This window comes from Mustelus asterias, chromosome 9 (assembly GCF_964213995.1).
Source record: "Mustelus asterias chromosome 9, sMusAst1.hap1.1, whole genome shotgun sequence".
In the NCBI taxonomy this organism is placed as follows: Eukaryota; Metazoa; Chordata; class Chondrichthyes; order Carcharhiniformes; family Triakidae; genus Mustelus; species Mustelus asterias.
Window position 1 is genome coordinate 101,095,599 of NC_135809.1, and position 27,442 is coordinate 101,123,040.

The following is a 27,442-nucleotide window of genomic DNA, read 5'->3' on the forward strand; positions in this document are numbered from 1 at the left end:
ATCTCTTGCCCCTACTGTTGCAGGGCGGTTCTATCTCTTGCCCCCACTGTTGCAGGGCGGTTCTATCTCTTGCCCCCACTGTTGCAGGGCGGTTCTATCTCTTGCCCCCACTGTTGCAGGGCAGTTCAGTCTCTTGCCCCCACTGTTGCAGGGCAGTTCAGTCTCTTGCCCCCACTGTTGCAGGGCGGTTCAGTCTCTTGCCCCCACTGTTGCAGGGCGGTTCTATCTCTTGCCCCCACTGTTGCAGGGTGGTTCAGTCTCTTGCCCCCACTGTTGCAGGGCGATTCAGTCTCTTGCCCCTACTGTTGCAGGGCTGTTCTATCTCTTGCCCCCACTGTTGCAGGGCAGTTCAGTCTCTTGCCCCCACTGTTGCAGGGCAGTTCAGTCTCTTGCCCCCACTGTTGCAGGGCAGTTCAGTCTCTTGCCCCTGCTGTTGCAGGGCGGTTCTATCTCTTGCCCCCACTGTTGCAGGGCAGTTCAGTCTCTTGCCCCGACATTACCCTTTGCTGTTGCCGCTCCCTCTGATTGTTTCTCTCGCGCTGTCCGGGGAGCCGCGGCCGCCGCCCAATCAGGGTCAGGCCTGTCGGCGCAGGCGCACTGCGCTGCCTGAGGGGAGGGGGTTAAACATGGCTGAGCTTTTCCAGGGAGAAAAATGTTGAGATCCTCCTCTGTGTTTCGAGCTCTGAAATTCACGCGAAATGGCGAGATTGGCCGATTACTTCGTGGTCGTCGGTTACGACCCCGAAAAGGCGGGTGAGTGAAAAAAAAAGAGAACGAAAATTTTAAGAGGCGTCGTTAAGCATGTGTGTCCATCGTTTCGGTTGGCGAGAGTCCTTTAGGCCGTGATTGCCTGCAGAGCAGCTGAGCTGTTCCAGTGGGGAAGAGGGTGGAAACTAAACTTCTTTTGTTATTAAATTACAAGCTGGTTATAGCGACTAATGTAAACTGCCCTGACCTTTTCTGTGTATTACTTATGGTGCAATTTTGTTTGTAACTGTTTGGTAATTGAACCTTTCAAAAGAGAAAGAAACAAATCTGTTTTGTTTTGAGTGGCTAATTATTGACGTACAGAGGGACTTCGGAGAGCCAGCCGCATGTTTATTTTTGTAAATACGTCAGAGCCTTGAGCAATCCTTATTTTTCCTTTAATAATGAAATATTACTAGAGAACATTGCCAGTAAAATGTTAAAAGCAAATTGCTGTGGACGCTGGAACCTGAAACAAAAATAGGAAATGCTGGAAAATCTCAGCATCTGATAATATCTGTGGAGAGGGGACAGGGATGCTACAGTAGTTAGCATTGCTGCCTCGCAGGAGCCTGATTTCAATTCCAGAATTGTGTGGGTTTGCACGTTCTTCCTGTGTCTGTGTGGGTTTCCTCTGCCCCCCCCCCCCCCCCCCGTTCGAAGATGTGCAGGTTAGGCCATGATTGGCCATGCCAAATTGCCCCTGAGTGTCCAAAGAAGTGTTGGTTAGGAGGATTGTCCATGGTAAATTGCCCCTAGTGTCCAAGATTTGTATGTTAGGGGGATTAGCAGGGTAGGTATGTGGGGTTACCGGGATAGGGCCTGGGTAAGGTGCTTTGTCGCAGAGTTGATGGGCCAAATGGCCTCTTGCACTGCAGGGTGTCTATGAACAGAGAATTATCATTTCAAGTCTGCGATCAGAGCTCTAATGAAGGATCATCCAGGCCAGTAAAATGTTATTGGTTTTAGTGCTGCATACAATAAAAATAATTCAATTATATAAAGTAAATGATTGAGAAAGAAGTTACATGATTAAAAAAATTTCAAAAGTTTGTGATTTATGTTTACCTTCAAGAAACACCACTGGAACTTCTCAAGGCCCCCCCCCCCCCCCCTCTCTCTCAAATTGTACCAAGCCAAAGGCGCTGTCATTTTACTGACAACCAATGATTACACAGCCAGCTGCTAGAATTCCATACGGACACAGCAATCTTCTGTGAACAGAGCAACCTGTTCAATACAGTAAGAAGTCTCACAACACCAGGTTAAAGTCCAACAAGTTTATTTGGAATCACGAGCTTTCGGAGTACTGCTCCTTCATCCTTCACCTGATGAAGGGGCAGCACTCCGAAAGCTCATGATTCCAAATAAACCTGTTGGACTTTGACCTGGTGTGAGACTTCTTACTGTACTCAGCCCAGTCCAACGCCAGCATCTCCACATCATGTTAAATACAGGATAGATCAATCTACATAGAGCTTAGGATGATATATCGGACATTGCTAAAAACATCCTATTCTGTGCATAAATATAATGCTTTCAATCTTAACTTTTAATTTGTTTGAAATATTACAATTTGACAGATACATGAAGCCATACTCTTTGAAAACATAATTCACGAAATATTTCATTGATTAGAAACAGAAATGGTGGCATTGCCTGGGTTGTCAGTATCTGAAAGAAGAAGATAGGTTAAGCTTGGACACTTCAACAGCACTCAAGAATTGTTTCAGATTTCAGGGAATCATTATTTATTTTTTATCTCTTAATGTTGCCAGAAATTGTATACAGAAACAAACATAAGTTAAAATGTTAGCTTTATTTTCTATGGATATCCAGCAGACACCTGTTGAGCAAAATCATTAATTTATCTATTTTCTTTTGTGTTAGTTTCTCAATTTTAGTTATCTCATTGGCTTTCATATTGAAATACTTCACCGTATGTTGAAAAAGTAGTTTTGTTTTAAATTGAATGGGAAATGCAGTCTTAACCTTTTGAAGTTGAATGTGAAGATGTTTCTCATGTGCTACAACCAGACAAAAATGGCTGCAAGGAACTATGCAACCTCATTTAGAATTCAGTTGGTTACCCTGCTTTCTATCCCAATGTTGTTGAACAGATTCTAAGCTGTTTTTGACATGAGAACTTGTGACAAGTATTACTTGCAGACTATGGAACCTTTTGTTACAGCCAGTTGAAAGGAACCAGGTATTTATTCATGAATGTAAATAGCTCACAAATATATGATAAGAAATGGATTAAAAGTTAATTTCCTTTAAAATTTTGAGTCAGAGAATGTGTGAATTTAATTTCCCCATCTGTTTGCAATCCATGACTCTTTTTTTGGACAAATCTGACTTTGAGAAATGATGTTCAGGGATGGAAAAAAAGTAAAGTTTATTTATTAGTCACAAGTAAGGCTTACATTAACACTGCAATGAATTTACTGTGAAATTCCCCAAAAGGTGGATAGAGAACTTCCCCAAGTTACTGACAACTGCCTTTTCAAACGCTTTACGGGAGATGATTTGGTTGTGAAATCTATCTTGGAGGTGACAGAACTGACAGAAAATTATCTGTCAAATGTGGTGTCATTTTAAATGTATTTAGTTGATTTAAGAGATTGGAAAAGTTTGTTATGTAAGAGAAATGGGTGTTTCTTCTGCATTATGATTTGTGAACACTTGATTTGTTCTTTTATGCAGTTGTTTAGGTACAGACTAATTTGCACTATGCAGCTAATTGTGAATTTTAAAATGATTATAGCTGGTTTTAAGAATTCATATCAAAAGCAATGCAGTGCTCAAAAACAGAAGTTTCTCAGTTCTACAGTTATGACCTAAAGAACTGTATATGAGGTTTTGCCCTGTTATAATATGCCCACAGAGTCGTCAACCTAGGCATTAGGAATAACAAAGTACCTGGGGCCTTGTGCTAAAGTTCGGAGAGCAGCCTGAAATAATCATACCCATGGAATCATTCCTTATAGTAAGTGTTCCAGACACTGGCATCACCATTCCTGGGTATGGCCTGTTCCACCGGCATGACCGATCCAGCAGAAGTAGGGGGTGCATTGGTATACGTATGGAACCGTGTGCCCCTGGGTGTCCTCAACATTGACTTCAGACTCCATAAAATCTCAAGGCATCAGGTCAAACATGGGCAAGGAAACCTCCTGCTAATTACCACCTGTTACCCTTAGCTGATGAATTAGTGCTCCTCCATGTTGAAAACAGTTAGAAGAATAAATGAGGACAGCAAAGACATACACTGGGTACATTGAGGGACTTCAGTGTCCATCACCAAGTGTGACTTGGTACCACTGCAGACTGAGCTGACTGGGGTGGTTCTGGTAGATTGGAAAACAGCAAATGTGACGGCTCTGTTTTAAAAAAAGGAGTTAGTCAAAAGTGGGTAACTATAGGCCAGCTAGCTTAACTTCAAGCATCTTCCACTTTACAGAAGTTATCATCAAGGAAGAAATAGTGAGACACCTGGATATAAATTGTCCCATTGGGAAGACGCAGCATGGGTTCATGAAGGGTAGGTCATGTTTGACTAATTTGGTGAATTCTTTGAGGACATTACATGTGTGGTGGACAATGGGAACTTGTGGATGTGGTGTATCTGGATTTCCAGAAGGCATTTGACAAGGTGCCGCACCAAAGGCTGCTGCATAAGATAAAGGTGCATGGTGTTATGGGTAGAGGGTGGTTAACTAACAGAAAGCAAAGAGTGGGGGTAAATGGGTGTTTTTCTGATTGGCGATCAGTGACTAGTGGTGTGCCTCAGGGATCAGTGGTGGGACTGCAATTGTTTACAATTTTACATCGATGATTTAGAGCTGGGGACCAAGTGTAGTGTGTCAAAATTCACTAAGGTGAGTGGCAGAGCAAAGTGTGAAGAGGACACTGAGTCTGCGAAGGGATATAAATAGTCTGAGTGGGTAAGGGTCTGGTAGATGGATTACAATGTTGGTAAATGTGGGATCTTCCATTTTGGTAGAAATAACAGCAAAATGTACTATTATTTAAATGGTAAAATAAATGCAGCATGCTGCTGTGCAGAGGGACTTGGGTGTCTTTGAGCATTAATTACAAAAAGTTGGTTTGCAGGTGCAGTAGATAATTAAGAAGGCAAATGGAAGTTTGTCCTTCATTGCTAGAGGGATGGAGTTTAAAAACAGGGAGGTTATGTTGCAGCAGTATAAGGTGCTGCTGAGGCCACACCTGGAGTACTGTGTACAGTTTTGGTCTGCTGACTTGAGAAAGGATATACTGGCACTGGAGGGGGTGCAGAGGAGATTCAGTAGGTTGATTCCGGAGTTGAGAGGGTTGGCTTATGAGGAAGGACTGAGTAGACTGGGACTATACTCATTGGCATTCAGAAGAATGAGGGGAGATCTTATCGAAACATAAGATTGTGAAGGGAATAGATAAGATCGAAGCAGGGAGGTTGTTTCCACTGGCAGGTGAAACTAGAACTAGGGGGCATGGCCTCAAAATAAGGGGGAGCAGGTTTAGGACTGAGTTGAGCAGGAACTTCTTCACCCAAAGGGTTCTGAATCTGTGGAATTCCCTGCCCAGTGAGGCATCTGTGGTTACCTCATTGAATGTTTTTAAGGCAAGGATAGATAAATTTTTGAACAGTAAAGGAATGAAGGGTTATGGTGAGTGGGCAGGTAAGAGGAGCTGAGTCCACGAAAAGATCAGCCATGATACTGAATGGTGGAGCAGGCACGAGGGGCCAGATGGCCTACTCCCGCTCCCAGTTCTTATGTTTTTATGACTGAGTGCTGAAGGACAGATCTGCTGGACTTGGGCCTATGGTAGGTGCTGAGAGAAGCAACAATAGGGAATAACTCATTTTACCTGGTTTTCATCAATCTACTTTTGGCAAATGCTTCTGCCCATTACAGTATTGGTAGGGGTGGTCACCTCACAGTCCTTCTGGAGATAATGTCTCAACTTTATTGGCATGGTGACAGAGAGGACAGCATGGTGGCAGAGCGCTAGGGACCTGGGTTCAATTCTGGTCTTGGGTGACTTTCTGTGTGGAGTTTGCATGTTCTCCCCGTGTCTGCATGGGTTTCCTCCGGTCTCCTCCCACTGTCCAAAGATGTTCAGGTTAGGTGGATTGGCTATGATAAATTACCCCTTAGTGTCCCAAGATGTGTCGGTTAGATGGATTAGCCATGGTAAATGTATGGGGTTACAGGGGAGAGGGTCTGGGTGAGATACTCTGTCAGAGAGTCATGCAGACTCAATGGACTGAATGGCCTCCTTCTTCCTTGTATGGATTCGATGAACTTTAGTGTGTAACGCGATTGATATGCTGACTGGGATAGATTCAGGACAGATGTAGTGACTTAAACTGAAAAACTGTTGTGTCCCATAATTAGCCATGCCCTTAGCCAAGCTCTTCCACTATATCTTCGACCATTTTCCACATTATCAGATATGTCCACTCCATAAAAAGTAGGAAAAATCCAATCTGTTCAGTTTCCACCCCATCAGCCTCCTCTTGACCATCAACAGTGATTGTTGACCATGTTATCAAGTGATTCTTGCACAGTGATAACCTGCTCTCTTATGCTCAGTGAGTTCTGTGAGGGCACTCGGCTTCTGACCTCATTACAGTCTTGGTCCAAACATGGACACGAGCTGAATTCCAGGAGTGAAGTGAAAGTGACTCCTTGATGTTAAGGCAGCATTAAGGAACCCTGGCAAGTGAATGGAATTCTGGGAAAGCTCTCTGCAGCCAAAGGAAAGTGGTTGTGGTTGTTGGAGACCACTCACCTCAACCCAAGGGCAGGATTCCTCAAGATAATGTTCTGGAACCAACCATTTTCAGTTGCTTCATCAATTAGCTACCCTTCATCATAAGGTCAGAAGGGGGATGTTTATTGCTGAATGTATAGGATTCAGTACATTCACAACTCAGATACTGAAGCAGTCTGTGCCCACGTGCAGCAAGACCTGGACTACAATCGGCGTGGTTTGATAGTGTTGCTATCAAGGACGAGACTAGTACTTTTTTTAAAGATAGAAGAAATACAAAATCCCAGCTATTTGCTAAAGGATTAAAGCCATAGGATTCCATAGTTTAAAGCAAGAATTTTTAAACTATACAAGCATTAACAAATAAACACTAAATGCTCTAAGTCTGTACTCTAACTTCCAGAATTAATGAATTAAACATGAATTAATGGGCAAATACTGGTCAAATATAAACTGCACAATAAATGACAGATACAACTAACATAGATTTTACAAGTTGACTCAGTAGTTCGCTCAGATTGTAGCGATCAAACTGTTTTCTTTCTGAAGGGTTTTGGCTCTGATCTTTTTAGGAACAAGTCTGATTCCCAGCCAACAGCAATGCACAACCACCTGGATTTTACAGTTATGGTCTTTACCAATGGCACACATCTTCAGAACCTGCTTAACTTGGTTTGGATGGCATAGGTCCCACCCCTGTTCTTTTCTTGCTTATTCTCACTTCTAGCCCTAGCCTCCTCTCCCTTGGATATTCAGCCTGTGTGTCCTGCTTCAGTGGGCTCAACAACTGCTAGTACACAGCTTGGACTGATCAGCGTCCTTTTTATATATTTCACCAAAGTTTAGTTTCAATTTTCTCAACCTCAGCTTGCTCCTGATTTCCCTTAAGCTGGAAAGTTAGGTTTCTTTTCTAGGTTTACCTTTTTGCTTTTAGTTTAATTTTTGAGTTCAATTTCTGTTTTGAATCTACTGTTTTGAGGGTATAGAGTATAAAAGCTGGAGTCTGATGTTGCAGCTGTATAGAACGCTGGTTAGGCCACATTTGGAGTACTGCGTCCAGTTCTGGTCGCCGCACTACCAGAAGGACGTGGTGGCTTTAGAGAGTGCGGAGAAGGTTTGCCAGGATGTTGCCTGGTATGGAGGGTCTTAGTTATAGAGGTTGTAAAAAAAAAATATTGACCTGAAATGTTAACTCTGGTTCTTTTTCCACAGTTGCTGCATGACCCAGCTGAGTATTTCAGCATTTCCTGTTTTTATTTGTACCAAAGTTGGTAAACTATGATCCAGTGAAACATGATAGTGTTGGACTTAAAGATTGTTCAGAGGACTGTATTTAATATGGCATGGCGAGAAGTATAGGTTGTTGGTTGTTAGAAAACAATTGCTTTCAGTGTCATGTTTTAAATATGTGAATACTTGGATCTGTAAAATGCAGCCCTTATTCTCTGCCAAATCTCTACAACTTGGTCTGATTCTCTTCAGTTGTCGATGATCTGATACCAACATTAGGTGGACACTTATGAAAAAAAGGTGCATTTTTATGTAGTGCCTTTAAAGATTCTGGATGTACCAAAGTGTAATGCAGCTAATTAATTCCTTTTAAAGCATAGTCACTGTTGTAATGTAGGAAACATAGCAATTAATTTGCAAGCACCCACAAATAGCCCTGAGGTGATGACCAAATAATGTTTGTTTAGAGATGTTGACTTGAGGGATAAGTAGTAGTCATAGCAGCGGAGAAACTCTTCGACAATAATCTTTTAAATAGTAAAAGGTATCTTTTACATCACCTGAGAGAGTAGACAAGTCCTCAGTTTAAAGTCTCATCCGAAGGACGGCACTTTGATAGTACGGTGCCCTCTCAGTCCAGTCCTTTGTGCACAATTCTGTGGAGTGAAACAAATTGCAAGAGTGCTACCACCTGAACCATTGCTAAGGTCCTGGAGGAAATTACAGTTAGTCTGGCACATTGCACCTTAGTAATATCAGTAAAATTATACACCTTTTTTTCTGAAATGCAAGCTTCCTGTACAATTGATATATAATAAGTCTGAGTCAGCTGAACGTATTCACTGCTTTAACTATTTCTCCAAAATGTTGACTGACTTGTAAACAAGCTCTTCATCATTCGCAAGTCACTGTTGATGCTAAGATTACGTGTGTGGTGTAGCTTAAGGGTAGTGATTTCTTACTCCCACGTTTAATTGCCCATTTGACTATACATTCTCGTATTTGCTCTGCTCAAATTGCTATGTTGGTAGCATAGATGTTAAGGCAAAGTCACACTCTGCCTTTCTTCTAAAGTCCCAGTGAGCTGCTCTCCCAGGCCCATTGAGCTGCCTTGCCAATCCTTGCACTTCACTGAGATGACCTCCTGGGACCAGTTAACTTCTTCTCCATGGTGACTTCAGCATACAACTGAAAACTTTCCACTCACTTCTTTGTCTTCCCATTTATGGTTCTCACAGGTTTCCTCACACACTCATAAACAACCTTTGACCATGTTATCTCAATGTGCACCTGCTCATTTCCATTGCTAACACAATTATCTTTCCTCAAACTCAATTCTTATTCAGAAACAAGCTGTGCGTTCCAAGTGTTCCTTTATCGATTACTCACATCATCACCTCTGGAATGTGTATCCTGTTCGAATACATTTATTTTTTATTCATTCGTGGGAAGTGAGCATGACTGGCAAGGCCAGAATATATTGCCCAACCCCAATTGCCCTGGTGCTGAGCTGCCTTCTTGTACCTATAGTGCTGTTAGGAAGGGTGTTCCAGGTTTTTGACTCGGAGACTACTAAGGAAATGCAATATAATTCCAAGTTGGGATAGTGTAAGGCTTTGAGGGGGAGCTTGTATGTGGTGGTGTTCCCATGTATCAGTTGTCCTTGTTCTTCTAGGTGAGAGAGGTCACTGGTTTGGAAAGTGATATTGAAAGAGGGCGAGTTTCTGCTGTGCATATTGTACACTTGTGGAGTATGGATTGAATGCTAAAGGTGATGGATGGGATGCCTATTAAGTGGGCTGCAACACCTGGATATTGTTGAACATCCTAAGTGTTGTGGGAGTTGCACTTATCCAGGCTTCTGTGTTTTGTTATTTGAATATATGGGGCAGGATTTTCTGGCCGCGCTCCCCTGAAACCAGAAAATCCCGCCCAAGGTCAACAGACCTTTCTATGGTCCGCCCTTCACCTGCTACAAATTCTGTGGCAGGTGGAATGGGAAAATTCGCCCTATGGTGTCAGCTTATCCTATTGACACCCGGCTCTGCCATCTTTCTCAACACTATAATAGCCTCCATGCTGCCAGACTGCCCAGTTCAACGTCAAGTCATGGAAGAGTTATGCCGCCTTCCGCTTGAATACCAGGGGAAGCAAAGCCATCATTCCAGCCCTTGCCAAAAGTTCCATCTCTTTACCACCAGTTGCATTGTCGTGGTTCAGCACAGTTCTCTTTGACCCAATATCGCTGGCAAAGTTGTCGGCTACTTCCTCTTTGGAGCTCTTCTAAACTCCTGTGCCTCTTCTTTCATTTCTTAAAAGCCTGGGAGTAACAGTCTCTCTAAGTTAACTCTGGCAAGTCTTATCTCTCAGATACAGTTTTGATGTCCTTATCTGAGGAAGGATGTTCTTGCTCTAGAGGGAGTGCAGCAAAGATTTACCAGGCTGATTCCTGGGATGGTAGGACTGTCATATGAGGAGAGACCATGTTGGTTAAGATTATATTTATTGAAGTTTAGAAGAGTGAGAGGGGATGTCATAGAAACTTATAAAATTCTAGCAGGAGTAGACAGGATAGATTCAGAAAGAATGTTCCCGATGATGGGTGACTCCAGAACTAGGGGTCATAGTTTAAGGATAAGAGGTAAATCGTCTTAGGAGATGGGGAGAAATTTCTTCACTGAGTGGTGAATCCGTGAAATTCACGACCATAAAGTAGTTGAGGCCAAAACGTTGTATGATTTCAAGAAGTCATTAGATTTCGCTCTTGGGGCTAAAAGGGGAGGGGGGGGGGAGAAAGGAAGGATATTTATGGCATCAATTTTACCACCACATCCCAAACATGTGCATTGATATGAAAACATCTATGGTGATTTTAAAAAAAAACTAAATATTTTTCAGGTTGAAATGGCAGAACAGTTTGATATCAACTCACTGCTTGAATTACCCTGAAATCTTCTAATTCAGGGAAATGTAACTTCTGTGCAAAGGCAAATATGTTTGGATAGATTTACCGGATGTATACCCTTTTCATGTGGCTTGGTGAATGTTGTTTCTTTGACCAGGCTTGGGCACTGTGGTAAATTAGGAGCAAGATTACATCTGTGGCTTGGTTCCAGTGGTTTCCTTGCTGATTGTTGTTGTAAAGTGGATAGAATAATTTTTCGCTGATTTGTATGCTGGCCTAAGGTTTGAAGAGCAATCCAGGGAATGATTACTACAGTCACCATTATGTTAACTCTTGTCATCAGCTGATTGTGGGAAAATTAACTGTCTACTTTAAGGGAAGAGTAACCGATAACTGATGGTAAGGATAGGAGAGCAGGGTGATGTGTTTAAGTGACAGGAAGGTCTTTGCCCTGCTTGTGGACAGACCGAAGGTGTGGTGCAGAATGGTCACCCAGACTGCATTTGGTGTCTCTGATGTAGAATAGACCGCATTGGGAACAGTGAATGTAGTGGATTGAAGGAGGTGCACGTGAAGCACTGCTTCACCTGAAAGAAGTGTTTGGGCCCGGGGATGATGAGCAGGGAGAACATTTTTGGAACTGTTACTTTAAGTTTGGTATGTTGATTCTGGGTTGTAGAATGTTGGTGAGTAAGTGCATAATTGGCAAATTAATTTAACTATATTTAAGTGCAAGATGATGGCCCAGATCTTTTGGTCTCCAGATCATCAGAACATTGTGGAAGTTCCAACGCACTATTGCCATGGGAATTATCAAGAAATTTGAACTTCTGATGGGAAATTCCCATGCTCCCTGGGAACTCCTCTGAAAACGTCTCCCCACTTGAGCTGGAGTTGGAGACATTGGACAGTCCTGACTTAATTGCCGAAATAGTGACCAAGGAACTGTTGGACAGAAAAATCATAGTCTGACTCTTGGTAACTATGCAACCAACAAACCTCGACCTCTTCACCCACTTAGCTACACAACCCATCTACCTCTCTCGCATGCCTGCCCACCTGCTCTGAGAAGCTTGGGGACTTTTAACTACTTGCAGAATATGGCAACTAGTGCTGTAAAAAGAGGGTGTGCTTTCTGTGTTGATTCTTGTTACTACTGTCTGAGGATTGCTGCACTGAGGGAGAGCTTCTGCAATGTGGATCAGAAGTCAGAGCCTTTTTCATCATATGTAGATAAGTGGCTGGATTTGCCTGATCAGCTGTCCAATTCTGATTTGGATTTCGGGGCCAAAATATTTTGGTCAGAAGAATGAAGAGGCCACGTAATCCTTGGAAGATGTGTTTAAATGGGACAGAGGAACTGAGAAATAATTTGGTAGTATACCTGCGTGCTTGCTTTCAGTGACTAGTGTACAAGGACACCCAGGTCTCTTTGTACGTCAACATTTTCCCATCTATCACCATTTAGATAATACTCTGCCCTTCTGTTTCTCTGTCTGAAGTGGATAACTTCACATTAATCTACATTATACTGCATCCGTCATGTATTTGCCCACTCATTCAACTTGTCTGAATCACGTTGAAGTCTCTTAACGTCCTCCTCACCACTCATATTCGCACCAAGTTTTCTGTCATCAGCAAACTTGGAAATATTACTTTTGCTTCCCTCATCCAAATCATTGATGTATATTTTGAATAGCTAGGGCCCAAACACTGATTGATCCCTGTGGGACCCCACTAGTCACTGCCTTCCACTTCAAAAGAAGACCAATTTATTCTTGCCCTGTTTCCTGTCAGCTAATCAATTCTCAATCCATGCCAATATATTATCCCCAATGCCATTAATTAATAGGTTCATGCCAGTGTTTACTGTAAATATTTTGTGAAATACAATTTACGTGTAAATGGAACTGGATAAGTTGTCTACAATGCAATGAGCATATCATATGAATTTGTGTAAGGTGCTAAACAACCATTTCCAATCATGCAAATAAACATGCTTGAACTTGAGATTAAAACTGTTCTGGAACCTGTTTAATGTAAAAAAACACAAATGAATCAAATGTTTGGACAAGGACAAATAAGGAAACGTCAGTGGAAAATTAAATGCATTTTGTTTGAAAATTAAATGTATTAGCTAGGGATCTGACATCTAAACAAAAATGCTGGAAATACTGAGACCCTTTAGCATTTGCGGACAGAGAAATAGAATTGATGCTCCCCCCCTCCCCCTAAAATGTTTACCCCATATCAAAATGTGAACCCTAGTTCTGAACTTCCCCACCGTTGGGAACATTCTTTCTGAATCTACCATGTTCAATCCTGTTAGAATTTTATAAGTTCCTATGAGATCCCCTCTCTCTTCTAAACACCAATGAATATAAACCTAACCGACTTAGTCTTTCCTCACACCAGGAATCAGCTGGGTAACCCTTTGCTGTCCTCCATCTAGACAGCAAGAACATCCTTCTTCAGATAAGGATACGAAAACTGAACATAATACTCCAGGTGTGGCTTCACCAATGTCCCATACAATTGCAGTAAAACATCCCTATTCCTACACTCAAATCCTCTTGCTATGAAGGCCAACATACCCTTTACCTTTACTGCCTGCTGTACCTGCGTGCTGACTTTCAGCGACTGTTGCACGAGGATACCAAGATCTCGCTGAGTATCAACCTCTCTCAATTTATACCCATTCAAATCTGCCGCCTTATTTTTGATATTGAAGTGGATGACCTCACATATATCCACATTATACTGCATCTGCCATGCATATGCTTACTCGTTCAATCTGTCCAAATCACACTGAAGCATTTCTGCATCCTCCTCACAGCTCACCGTCCCACCTAACTTTGCAAATTTGGAGATAATACATTTAGTTCCCATGTCCAAATCATTAATATACAATGTGAACAGTTGGGATCCTAGCACAGATCCCTGCGGTACTCCACTAGTCACTGCCTGCCAAATGGGAAAAGACGCACTTATTCCAACACTTGCTTCCTGTCTGCTAACCAGCTTTCTATCCATCTCAAGACACTACTGGCAATCCCATGCGTTTTAGCTCCTCAGATACTGGAGCAGTCCATGTCCAAATGTAGCCAAACCTGGACAGTATCTAGGCTTGGGCTGACAAGTGACAAGTACCATTCACACCACACAAGTGCCAGGCAATGACCATCTCCAACTAGAGAAAACCTAACCATCACCTCTTTACATTCGAGGGCATTACCATTGCTGAATCCCTCACTATCAACATCCTGGAGGTTGCCATTGACTAGAAACTGAACTGGACTAGCCATATGAATACTGCGGCTACAAGTGTAGGTAAGGAGGTAGAAACTCTGTGGCAAGTAACTCACCTCCTGACTATCTCCAAAGGCTGTCCACCATCACTCCGTCAGGAGTGTGATGGAATACTGTCCACTTGCCTGCATGAGTACAGCTCCAACAGCACTCCAGGACAGAGCAACCACCAGAAAACACTCATCTGGAGGGACGAAAGGAAGCAAACACACTACTATCTTGACTTGGAAATATATCGCTGTTCCTTTACTGTCACTCCCTAACGACAATGTGGGTGTAATTATACCACATGGCAACAGCAGTTCGAGAAAGCAGCTCCCCAACGCCTTCTCAAGGGAAATTAGGGATGGGCAATAAATGCAAGTCCAGCTAGCTTAGCCATACCCCACGAATGAATAACCAAAAGCCAGAAAAAAACCCACAATTTTGAATTTGTATTTAAAGCTAATGTATCTGTGTAAGACCTTTTAATCTTATTTAGGATATTGTCTGCATTGGATATCCCATTATAGGATGCATATAAAGGCAATGGAAATAGTGCAGCTGTTAGGGGGTTATAACTGAAGAGAAAGACTTAGAGGCATTTTTATTTTACTAGAGTTGAGAAAAGTAGATGGAAATCTTCAAGATTGTGAAGATTTATGATCAGCCAGTGTAAAAAAAATCTATCGCTATTCATCTTGAGAGGAAAAAGAATGGGACAAAGGGGAGCTTACTGAGTTTTTTTTACAGAGAACTTGTGAATTTCTGTCACAAACTAGACTATTTAAATAATAGAATAGAATCAGAGAATGATTACACCATAGAATAATTTGGCCTGTCGTATCTGTGCTAGCTCTCTGCAAGAGTAATGTACCCAGTGCCACTCTCCTCCCTTTTCCTCTATAGTCCTGCAAGTTTTTTCCTCTTCAGGTAATGATCCAAATCTATTGTGAAAGCCATGATAGAATCTGCCTCTACCACATTCAGGCTGTGCATTCTAGATCCAAATCACTCACTGCATAAATAAGTTTCCTTCTTTATTTTGTGTGGGGAAAGAAACTGTAAAAATGAATTACTAGCTTGTTGCTTGAAAAATAATAAGTTGGATTAAATTAGATGGCTTGTGGAGAAAAACACTAGTATAGATCAAACTGAAAGTCCTGGTTCTGTGTTCCTAGATTCTAGGATAAAGTAATTAGAAGTTATATCCATCATATTGGTAGTTTATTCTTTTTCATAATTTAAAACTAGCAAAGACCTTCATACTTTATTTAAAATTCCTTGGTGTTATATTTATCTTGGTTTTGACTGTTGTCCACTGCTGATTTTACATACACGCTTACACATGAAAAAGGAGCAGAAGTAGGCATTTGACCCTCGAGCCTGCTCCCCCAATGAAAAAAATCATGGCTAATCTGTTTTGTGTTTTGAATTCTACATTCTTATCAACCCCTCATAACCTTCTGATTCCCTTGCCTAACCAGAATCTATCTGCCTCTCTCTCTCAAAAATATTCAATGGCTCTGCTTCCACTGTCTTCTGAAGCAGAGAGTTCCAAAGTTGTACAACATTTTGAGAGCGAGAATTTCTCCTCATCTCCATCTTAAACGAGTGACCTCTTGTTCTGGACTCGTCCACAAGAGGAAACATCCTTTCCAAGCCCACCATTTCAAGACAATTCAGGATCGTGTACGCTTCAATTAAGTCACCCCTCACTCTTCTAAACTCCCAAGCCCAGCCCCCTTGATTGGTTACTGTACCTGCATGTTAACTTTCAGTGACTCATGAACAAGGACACCCAAGTCCCTTTGAAGTTCAACACTTTCCAGCCTCTCTCCATTTAAGAAATACTCTCTTTGACCTGTCTCCGAACTATTGACCAGATATTTTGACTAACAACTGCAACTGAGCATGTGCAATTTGCAAAATTCACCAATATGAAATCTGTGCAAGTACAGTTGGTAGAATTTTCCAATCTTTCAGTAGATATCTATGATAAAGGAAGATTTGATAGCTGTTTCGATTTTTCCATAAGATTTCTAAAAAAATGAGATCGAATTCCGAAAGCTTAATTAAGTTCACAAGTAAGAACATGAGAACTAAGAGCAGGGATAGGCCATCTGGCGCCTTGAGTCTGCTCCACCATTCAATAAGATCATGGCTGATCTTTTCATGGACTCAGCTCCTCTTACCTGCCCGCTCACCATAACCCTTCATTTCTTTACTGTTCAAAAATTTATCTGAGCTTGCCTTAAAAACATTCAATGAGGTCGCCTCAAATGCTTCACAAGGCAGGGAATTCCACAGGTTCACAACCCTTTGGGTGAAGACGTTTTTCCTCAACTCAGTCCTAAATCTGCTCCCCCTTATTGTGAGACTATACCGCTTAGTTCTAGTTTCACCCCCCAGTGGAAACAACCTCCCTGCTTTGATCTTATCTATTCCCTTCATAATCTTGTATGTTTCTATAAGATCTCTCCTCATTCTTCTGAATTCCAGTGAGTATAGCCCCAGTCTACTCAGTCTCTCCTCATAAGCCAACCCTCTCAACTCCAGAAGCAACCTAGTGAATCTCCTCTGCACCTCCTCCAGTGCCAGTATATCCTTTCTCAAGTCAGCAGACCAAAACTGTACACAGTACCCCAGGTGTGGCCTCACCAGCACCTTATACAATTGCACCATAACCTCCCTGTTTTTAAAGTCTATCCCTTTAGCAATGAAGGACAAAATTCCATTTGCCTTCTGAATTACCTACTGCACCTGTAAACCAACCTTTTGTGATTCATGTGTGCGACTGTAAAAATCGCCTCAATCATATTTTGCATATACCTAGAGTATAGAACATAGAACAGTACAGCACAGAACAGGCCCTTCGGCCCACGATGTTGTGCCGAGCTTTATCTGAAACCAAGATCAAGCTATCCCACTCCCTATCATCCTGGTGTGCTCCATGTGCCTATCCAATAACCGCTTAAATGTTCCTAAAGTGTCTGACTCCACTATCACTGCAGGCAGTCCATTCCACACCCCAACCACTCTCTGCGTAAAGAACCTACCTCTGATATCCTTCCTATATCTCCCACCACGAACCCTATAGTTATGCCCCCTTGTAATAGCTCCATCCACCCGAGGAAATAGTCTTTGAACGTTCACTCTATCCCCTTCATCATTTTATAAACCTCTATTAAGTCTCCCCTCAGCCTCCTCCGCTCCAGAGAGAACAGCCCTAGCTCCCTCAACCTTTCCTCATAAGACCTACCCTCCAAACCAGGCAGCATCCTGGTAAATCTCCTCTGCACTCTTTCCAGCGCTTCCACATCCTTCTTATAGTGAGGTGACTAGAACTGCACACAATATTCCAAATGTGGTCTCACCAAGGTCCTGTACAGTTGCAGCATAACCCCACGGCTCTTAAACTCCAACCCCCTGTTAATAAAAGCTAACACACTATAGGCCTTCTTCACAGCTCTATCCACTTGAGTGGCAACCTTTAGTGATCTGTGGATATAGACCCCAAGATCTCTCTGTTCCTCCACAGTCTTCAGAACCCTACCTTTGACCCTGTAATCCACATTAAAATTAGTCCTACCAAAATGAATCACCTCACATTTATCAGAGTTAAACTCCATTTGCCATTTTTCAGCCCAGCTTTGCATCCTATCTATGTCTCTTTGCAGCCTACAACAGCCCTCCACCTCATCCACTACTCCACCAATCTTGGTGTCATCAGCAAATTTACTGATCCACCCTTCAGCCCCCTCCTCTAAGTCATTAATAAAAATCACAAAGAGCAGAGGACCAAGCACTGATCCCTGTGGCACTCCGCTAGCAACCTGCCTCCAATCCAAAAATATTCCATCCACCACCACCCTCTGTCTTCGATCAGACAGCCAGTTACCTATCCAATCGGCCAACTTTCCCTCTATTCCACACCTCCTCACTTTCATCATAAGCCGACCATGGGGGACCTTATCAAACGCCTTACTAAAATCCATGTATATGACATGGATATGCCACACCATGCTATACTGGATAGGAGCAGGCCATTCAACCCCTTAAGTCTGCACCACCATTCGACAAGGTCATGGCTGATCTGTTTGTGTTTCTTGTTCTACATTCCTCTCCACCCCAATAACCATAGGTTCTTCTTAGCAAGGAAGTCAATTAGTTATCTGTACCTTCTAACTGGACACAAGGAATCGAGCAGGTGATGTGCTGTGTAGTGAAGATTTGTGGGCTTTTAAGACACACCCACTATGTCAGATGTTGATGACATTTCAAAATAGTGACCACCCACACCCCCGCTGGCAGTTCATTTTTTGTGGCAGATTTTTATTTTGGAAGGACTTAACCTCTTGAACTATTGTTGGGACTTGAGGGTAAGTCCTACAACCTGGACCTCCTTCCTAGTTCCCATATTCCAGCCACCAATGATGAGAAACCTGTGAAAAATGACCGAGATTATTCAAATAATACATTAGGAGCAATGTGATGATAATATTTTGGACATCACACTTTGAAGTTTTGTTATTAATCTAATCTAAAACAATTTTAAGTTATGTTTATTATTTGCACGCAAAATTCATAGGTACTAGGAATCATTTAACCAATGCAATGTTTAAATAAAGAATTGGATTGATGTACACTAGTGTTTTTCATGACTTCAGAACATCCCAAAGCATTTACAGCTAATGAACTACTTTTGAAATGTAATCTAGGAAAACTAAAAGTGAGCTGATTTCTTTATTATTAACTTAGTAAACTGACTTGTAAATTACCAAGTATAATTTCAAAAATGCAGGCAAGTTGCACCATACAGCCTTCAGGGAACACACAACTACAGGCTCGAAAGATGATAGATTAAGTATTGTATAATGCTGCTATCCTTATAAAACAACATTTTTCTGATTTACGATGAGCAATGACTTGCACCTGCCTATATCTACTTATTTTCACATAGAGAGAGCAAAGGTGACAATGGACAAGAGAGCAGTGGAGAAAAAAATAATGAGGGTGAGCACATGCGACCAAGGGCGATGTGACCGAGGGAGGATAGGAAAACAATGAGCTGTGGAGATTGAGATACAGCAAGATAATAAAACATGCCCTTCCCCAATTAATGGAATTTGTCAAAGAATGAACCCCAAATGTTAAAATATGAGGAGAGATTATTAGGGTTGTATTCCCTGGATTTAGAAGATTAAAGGATTTAATAAAGCTTTTTAGATATTGAAAGCAACAGAGAGTAGCTAGAGAAAAAAAATATTTCTGCTGTTTGTGGGAGTTAAAGACTAGAGGCCACAGTCTACAAATTAGAACCAGGTGTTGTCCTCTCAGTCAGGTCAACTGACATGGACAAAGACACTCATTCGAATTATTGTACAACAAAACTCCTTTATTGTACTCTACTAAGTTACCACAGAAGTATCAACTTACTACAAAACTTTAGTACACCAGGCATCAACTTCTTCATAGACAAAGTATTCACCCTCTGACTGACTTTTTACATACAAAGTAACTAACCTCTGATCTACTTTGTTATACAGAAAGTATTCAAAAGGTGACAAAACTTCACATATCCAAACTCATGACTTGGACTTAAGTTCACCTCACCAGAGGTCTCTATCAGATTCCCTCCCAATAGGCTTTGTTCCGAAGTCTCCGAGTCCCAGACCCGGGGGTCTTGCTGCTTTTTCTGCAGTGGTTGATGCTGGGTTGCTGCTGCCTATGCCTCCGAATCTCTCCTTCTGATACAGATGTTGCTGGTAATGATCATGCTTCTAGTCATGTACTCCCAGAACATGCACTAACCAATCACTGTCATTTTGGTCATGAATGCTGAAGAGTCATGCCGCTGTCAGGGGTTGTAATTCTCTCAGGAACACGACACACGGGTCTGTGTTCAATCACTGTGTTCCAGGCATAGCAACAATCACTGTCCAATCAATTCCCATGCTTGTTCCATAGCTGCACATCCTGTTGCTGCTCCCACAGTCCCTAGCCTGATCCAGAATTAGCTCTTTTAACCACCATGTTTTGCTGATGTCTTCATGAATATCCATCAGGCTTTACAGACCTTTTGAGGACTGAATTTATAAAATTCATCTAGACATAGAGTGGTAGAAGCTTGCAACTCTTCCGTGAAGAGCAGTTAATAGTGGATCTGTTAATTGTAAATCTGAGGTCATTGGATTTTTGTGATCCAAGGTGTTAAGCATTGAGTGATATGGTGCAAGGCTGTGTATATGGAGTTCAGTTTGCAGTTCAGCCATGATGTTGTTGAATAATGGAACAGGCTTGAGGGGCTAAATGGCCTACTTCTTCCTGCATGTATGTTCCTATACTTCTATGGAGAAAGATAGACATTCTGTGAGGGACATGCAAAAGTGAACAAATTAATCCGAGGCTTGCATAAAGTGACAGTTGAAAAAGTTGTTGTTAAGCTCAATTTTTAATCAAGAGCAAAGTACTGCAGTTGCTGGAAGCCTGAAGTAAAAATTGAAAATGTTGGAAATACTCAGCATGTCTGACAGCATCTGATGAAAGGTCATGGTGTTGAAATGTTGACTCTGTTTCTCTTTCCATGGGTACCCTGCTCTTCACAGCATTTTTTGTTTTTATTTCTATTTTTAATGTTTTCAAAAAGCTGTGTTCTATGTCTCAACCTGTTTAGTGTTGAAGTGGGTTTTCAGGTAGTTACTATAATTGGCAGGTTCTCCCACGTACTGACAGTTTTTAAAATTAGAGCTTGGATTAATTTGTCAGTAAGTAGAACTAGTATGAGCAGCTGTAACAATTGGCCACCAAACGCCCTCTGTTAGACAGGTTGGGAAAGGCGCAGAACACTGGTGCTCTAAAGCATACTGTTGATTCAAAATTGAAATTTCATGCAAAGTGCTTGTTATTACAAAGCAGTGTCTGCTCTGTGAATTACCGTGAACAATGTCATTGCATCTAGTATTTTGTGATCATCACAGCTGTCAATAACAATTTTGTTGTCATGCTTCAGGAGAAGCGTATTTTAAAATTAATTGCAATTTAGGGAACAATAGAAAAACTATTCGCATATGACAGAAAATGTGTGGACCAACTGAAATTAGCAATCCTTATAAGGTAAAGGTCAAAGAAAACCATTCAATACTGGGTACTTCTGACTTTCAACCTGACAGCAAATACCTTAGAATCCTGATGTCCTCGGTATCTGTCAAAGTACTTTACAGCCAGTGAATTACTTTTTCAAGTCATTGATTTCTGAGCAAATATGGCAGTTAATTTGATCGCATTAAGGCTGCGCAACCTGAAAATGAAGTGTAATCAATTAATCATTTTCAGTGGCATTGATTGATTGAAGGCTGAATGTTGGTCAGGAAATGGGAATCCCTCATATTGCACGGCACAGCATTATCAACCTATGGTATGTTCTGGAAGTGGAATTTAAAGTGCACAGAGGTCTTGGGAAAGTTGTAGGGTTGGAGGAGGTTACAAAGATAGGGGAGTGGCGAGCCTTTTGAATATAGGATGAGAATTTTAACTTCAATCTGTGGTTACACGAGGAGCCAGTGTAGGTTATTGAGCACAGGGGTGATGGGTAAACAGCACTTGGTGCTGGTTATGGGTACCATATTTTGGAGAAATGAATACTTCCAGTTATCAATTTTGGAACATTTCTTATCAAAAATGGCTGCTAGCAAACCTTGTAAATAGACCTAGATACTTTGGTTTGTTTCCTCAGTCAGATGACTAAAATCAGTCAGATGGTAAAAAATATATATGGCTTCCAACAAATGAGTAGAAACTTAAATTGCATTAATAAGTACAACTTAATTATAATATAGTCCAACTCCTTCTGAAAAGTCTAAATTTTGCCCTTTAATGCCTAACCTTTATCAGGAGCCTAGGTTTTTAATTTGGCTCTGAGGCTCCTATACTTGCTACTAGTGAGACATTATCTTATTCTAGAGCTATCTTGATAATGCCACAAAACCATTATTTTCAAAAACACCTGGTTTTCTCTCATCAACAATTACCTTTCCAAAAAGATTAAATAGACAAAGATTCTTGGAAAGTAAATAAATGCCTCCTTGCCTGCATGTTTGAATGTTTTATTGCCATTTAACTTGTGTGCCTTGTCTGCTGGCAAACCAATTTTTGTGGACCTCTGCAGAATAATTTTAAATTCCCTGCCACGCTCTCTCTCTCTCTCTCTCCCCCCCCACCCCCTCTCCCCCCCCCCCCCCCCCCCCCCCCATGTTTCATCACACTTCAAAGTAAAAAATGAACACACACAAAGTTACAGAAGTGAAATTAAAAATTGAAACGTAATTAAGTGAAGGAGAAAATGGAACTAAAATAGAGAACCATGCATTTATACAGAGCATTTTTTCACGATCACCCTATGTCTCAAAGCTCTTTACAGCCAAATAAGTACTTCTTTGAAATTAGTCACTGTTGTAACATAGGAAATGTGGGCAGCCAAAAACTGTAAGTGTTGTATTTTTGTTACATTATATTCCGACCCATCATCATCATTCAATTCCTGTACCCTTAAAGATCTTGAATACTTCAACAACATCTGCTCTTAAACAATAACAGAAAATGCTGGAAAATCTCAGGTCTGACAGCATCTGTGGAGAGAGAATAGAGCCAATGTTTCACATCACATTCTGATCATTTAATGGACACTTTTAGCACCTTTCTCAGCTGCCTTCATCCTCGCTTATGTTCCCTTTGTCCTTTGTGCCCCCTCACCCTCGTAGTATAAATCTTTTCTGATTTTCTCTGCTCTTAGTTCTGACAAAGGGTCATCCAGACTCAAAACGTTGGCTCTATTCTCTCTCCACACATACTGTCAGACCTGCTGAGATTTTCCAACATCTTCTGTTTTTGTTTCGGATTCCAGCATCTGCAGTATTTTGATTTTAAACAATCCGAGCCAGATGCTTTTAGCTTAGTTCAGAAAAGGGAAACCATTTTGTTGATGAAGTTGGTCCAAAAAATGATGGAGTATTCAAACAAAGACTCTTAATAGTATTTTTTCTTAATTTTTACATTTTGCAGTAGTTAGCCTCACCATTGAAATAGGTATTTGTAGTTGGATGAATCAAAAACATGGTGGACTATTTATTGGCTTTGTGTTTTGCGGGTGAGATAACAATTCCTGAGATGCTGTTTTACAGTGATGTCATAGGAAAAAGGAACATTGTTGGAGTATAAAAGCTACATACAGAAAAAGTGATTTTTGTGCAGTTTAGGTGCTTGTTGGCCAGCAATGAGATGCTCTAAGGTAATTGATGTTTTCTTTTCAGAACTTGGGAGGCTTTGAGTAGCTTTATAAACAACATTTTATTAAGTTTGTCTGAATGAAAATACTTTCATATATTTTTCTGTAATGTAAGCACTGTGGATTTAAGTCTATTCAACAATAACAATTGTTAAAGTTATTACGGCTCTATATTCAAAGAGACCCAAATGCAAAAGTAAATGGAGCTGAAAAATGTGAATCATTTGATGTAACACAAAATCTTCTCTAAAATTGAGTCGCCACTTTTATGGGAAAATATTTCAATTGATCCCGAAATGAAGTGGCAATGATTGTGGCAATTTTACCTCCATTTGCTTTGACAATAAAATTAACAATACATATGCAATTCTAATTTTCACTCATATTCCTGAACCTCCGCAGAGTAGCAATTGGAGTCTAATTATTTTTCTAAAGTTATCTGTAAGAGCTGTTCCATATCCTGTTGTAGTACATCCAAGCTCTAATTCTTGCCACACAAACATTTCTTTAATATATTTTCTCCACTACATCTCCATCCTTCTCAAATGTACTCTTCATTATTCCTGATTAGTACTATCTTCTCTTAAGCTCTTCTATCAAAAAGGCATACTTTCCAATCTTCTTTTAAACCATGCTTTTCCTCAGCTGCTTCCATCAGTGATTCACTTCCAGGTTTTACACTTCACTCATCAGGATTCTTTTTGTCTTGACTGTTATACAAACTCTTCATATTTGCTTTAACCATTGATTCCAAGACTGCATTAAGATGGCACCACTTAAGATTTACCTCTGAAGTCTTCTTTCCCACTTAAATCTAGGTGCTGCAGCTGACTCTTCAATTCTGAACAATTTATCTGCTTTTCCCTTGAATTCTCCTGGATTGGTACCTTGTTCAACTTCTTGGTCTCTGTTCACTTAACTTCAGGCTTCCTAAGACAATCTTTCTGTCCCAATTCCCTGGTTGTCTGGACTTTATCTGGTTCTTTGGGAAGTCTGCCTTTTTGCAGCCCCCTTGTCCTGCCCAACTTTTCTTCTTTGACTCTTACTGTGTTTACCCCAGTCCAACGCCGGCATCTCCACATCACAACTTTTCTTCTCTCTCCATGGAGGGAGAATTTAGCATAGCCAGTCCACCTAACCAGCACAACTTTCGGACTGTGGGAGGAAACTGGAGCACCTGGAGGAAACCCACACAGACATGGAAAGAACGTGCAGATTCAACACAGACAGTGACCCAAGCCAGGTATTGAACCCAGGTCCCTGACGCTGAGAGGCAGTAGTGCTACCCCATATCAGGTGCAGGAATAGCTGTGTTGGCCTCTGTATGAGTCTGCATGTGGCCTGGTGCCATAGACCGGATGACTGAAATGGTGTGTTATCTGTTGATGCAGAAGGTGATGGCGATTGTGAACATAGTGGGCACTGTCTGAGGTTACCACATAGCTGTTTGGTTGTGGGGTATTACTGTGTACCATCACCTTTTCACTATCTCAATATGTGTGACAAATCAAAAATCAACTGGTCATGGCCATGTGCAGGCTGAATCCTGACTTTTTAACCTGGTGTTAGCGGGACGAGTCAATGACACCTTGATCATAGTGCATTTTGTTTTTCAATCTGCATTGCAGGAGAACTTTACTCATGTTGGTTGCAGCAGAGCCTTGGAGTCATAATCGTTATGCTGATGAGGGCAGGTCTGATAGATTTCACAGGCTAAGGAGTGTACTTAGTAGTCTGTGCGATCTCATTGACGTTTCTCAAAAAGACTCTTGGCTGAGCAAACTGCCTGTTCCATCAAACTGTTTAACTGTGGATATAGGGGGCTGCATGTGGTGTGCACAAAGTTCCACCTGCATATGAAAGTTGTGAAATTCGGTGGAGATGAATTGGCGAGTGTTGTCTGTCATAAGTCTCTATGGGATGCCATGTATGTCTCTTAAGCTTGATTTTTCCTGTTTTACTTGTTATATTTGGTGGGTAGTTGAGTTCAAACCACCAGAATACGAATCAACAAAGTTTAAGTGTTGTTTACCATTCCACTCAAAGATGTTAGCTGCTGTGAATGTCCTGAGATGTCTGGATTTCGTGAGGATGCAGCGGTTCCTTTGCTTGATGCGACTTGAATGCATTGTGTGGTGTGTATCTGGAGATTTCCCTTTCCATGTCTGCGTACGTGGACTAGTACAGTGATTCCTTGGCCCTATATCTGGCTGCTTCCAACCTGGGGTCTTCTATTTCCTCCTCTGGCAGACAAATTACTTAAATTTTTCGACGGCCTCTGTGCCTGAGATGTTTAATAGGGTAAAAGCCAGTACCTTTATTGACTTATCAAAGAGTGCAACACCACAGTAAATCCGCCACTCCTCCTGGAACTGTCTGCAGTATTTTCATCAAAGACAAATGGGCTGATGCAGTGAAGTCCTTGTGCCAAACTGCCAACTCCTGACATCATGTAGAATATTTTGTATTCCACAAACCACCAACATCAAGGACTTATAACAAAGGTGGTTTATTTCCAAGCTCAATAGCTACATACATGAAATCCCAGGGATAGCTCCAGCCATGTGACCACCAAACCACGAAGGATTTTCACACCACACTTGAGCATGCACCAAAGGATGTTTCCCTCATTCTGAGTCACCTTGGAGGCACCAACAATACATTACAGTGTCTTTTCCCAGGCTATATAGTCTGTCTGTACCATAATCATGGCGACAGGGTGGCACAGTGGTTAGCACTGCTGCATCAAAGTGCCAGGGATCCAGGTTTGATTCCAGCCTTGGGTGACTATGCAGAGTTTGCATGTTCTCCCATGTCTGTGTGGGTTTCCTCCGGGTGCTCCAGTTTCTTCTCTCAGTTCAAAAATGTGCAGTTTAGGTGGATTGGCTATGCTAAATTGCCCCTTAAATGTCCCAGAATGTGTAGGTTAGGGGTATTAGCGGGATAAATGCTTGGGGTTATGTGGATAGAGTCTGCGTAAGTTGTTCTGTCAGAGAGTTGGTGTAGCCTCGGGCCGAATGGCTCCCATCTGCACTGTAGGGTTTCTATGATAACGGGAGTTAATCAGAAATTTTATAATCTTAAAACAACTGAAATACAAAAAAATACATGATCTTATAAGTTCTAGGAGAGTTTTCCTCCCCTGCTGTGAGGACTTACAGGACCCTAGCCACTACCTCCACTTGCCTATCTCCCTTCAATGGCGCTGGTCATTTTAACTATAATTGTAATAAAGAACACCAGGTGAAAAAGTCCACCACTGTCTGTGCCAGGATTATAAAACAAGACAAATAATAATTGCACAGCTGTAGTACCATAAAACTACACACCACACTCCTGAGAAACGAGAAATACTTTGCGAGATGCTTTCCGCTAAGGGTAAATTCAGGGACATCCATTTATCAGGATAACAAGTAAACATTTGCTACCATGCTTACTCATAGAATTGCCTCTATCAATGTGATAAATTATGTAAAAGGATCAATTAAGAGATGAAATTGCAGGGGTTACATTCATGGATTAACTGAGAACTGCAGAATATGACTCTAAACAGGATAATCAGCAAAATTCACCTCAGAGCTCCGTTACAGGATTGCCCCATCAATATGAAAAAGTACAGTACAGGATTAATACAAGGATATAACTACAGGGAGTACAGTCAAGGATTAACAAATCTTGACTTTTGCAATGTAACAGGATAACAGTGACAAACGCTCATATATCATACCCGTTGTCAGGATAAAAGACAATATCATGAAATCAAGATCATCATAAGGGAACAAAGTTCAAGGTTAATGAAGAACCTCAGGAAAATAATAACCATCCACGGAGCATGAAAAGGCCAAAACTATTACAGGATTGTCGAGCAACATTCAGAATCCATCCAGAATTTCACTGAAGCCTTTGCACCTCTGCCGTTCGACATCCTGAACCCCTGGTGGGTGGTGAAGGCCTATTGTGTCTGGTCACCTCCAGCCCTTCTTGATGAACATCGAGGACAAGGCAACATAACACCAGTTGTTGGAGTCTTCCACCAACCCCAGGCCTCAAAGACCATGCAGTGTGCTGCATTAAACTCCCGGCCTTCAAATCAGGAGTGTGATAGCATGTCAGCCAGTTATCCCAAGCTCGGGCACGTGGATACTCCTCCTCTGGCCTCCTCTCGCCAAATCAATGAGAATGTTCGACATACCATGCAGCAGGATTTC

At 41.5% G+C, this 27,442-nt stretch overlaps 1 protein-coding gene across 2 annotated transcripts in view; it reads left to right on the top strand.

Moving 5' to 3' along the window:
- The first annotated feature begins 591 nt into the window (after window positions 1-591).
- The window catches only part of sbf2 (SET binding factor 2), a 555,079-nt gene continuing 528,228 nt past the window's right edge, over window positions 592-27,442 (top strand). For both annotated transcript variants that reach the window (XM_078220692.1, XM_078220693.1), the window contains exon 1: window positions 592-753. In XM_078220692.1, the coding sequence (XP_078076818.1) occupies window positions 699-753 (55 nt within the window). In that variant the 5' untranslated portion in view covers window positions 592-698. The remainder of the gene's footprint in view (window positions 754-27,442) is intronic.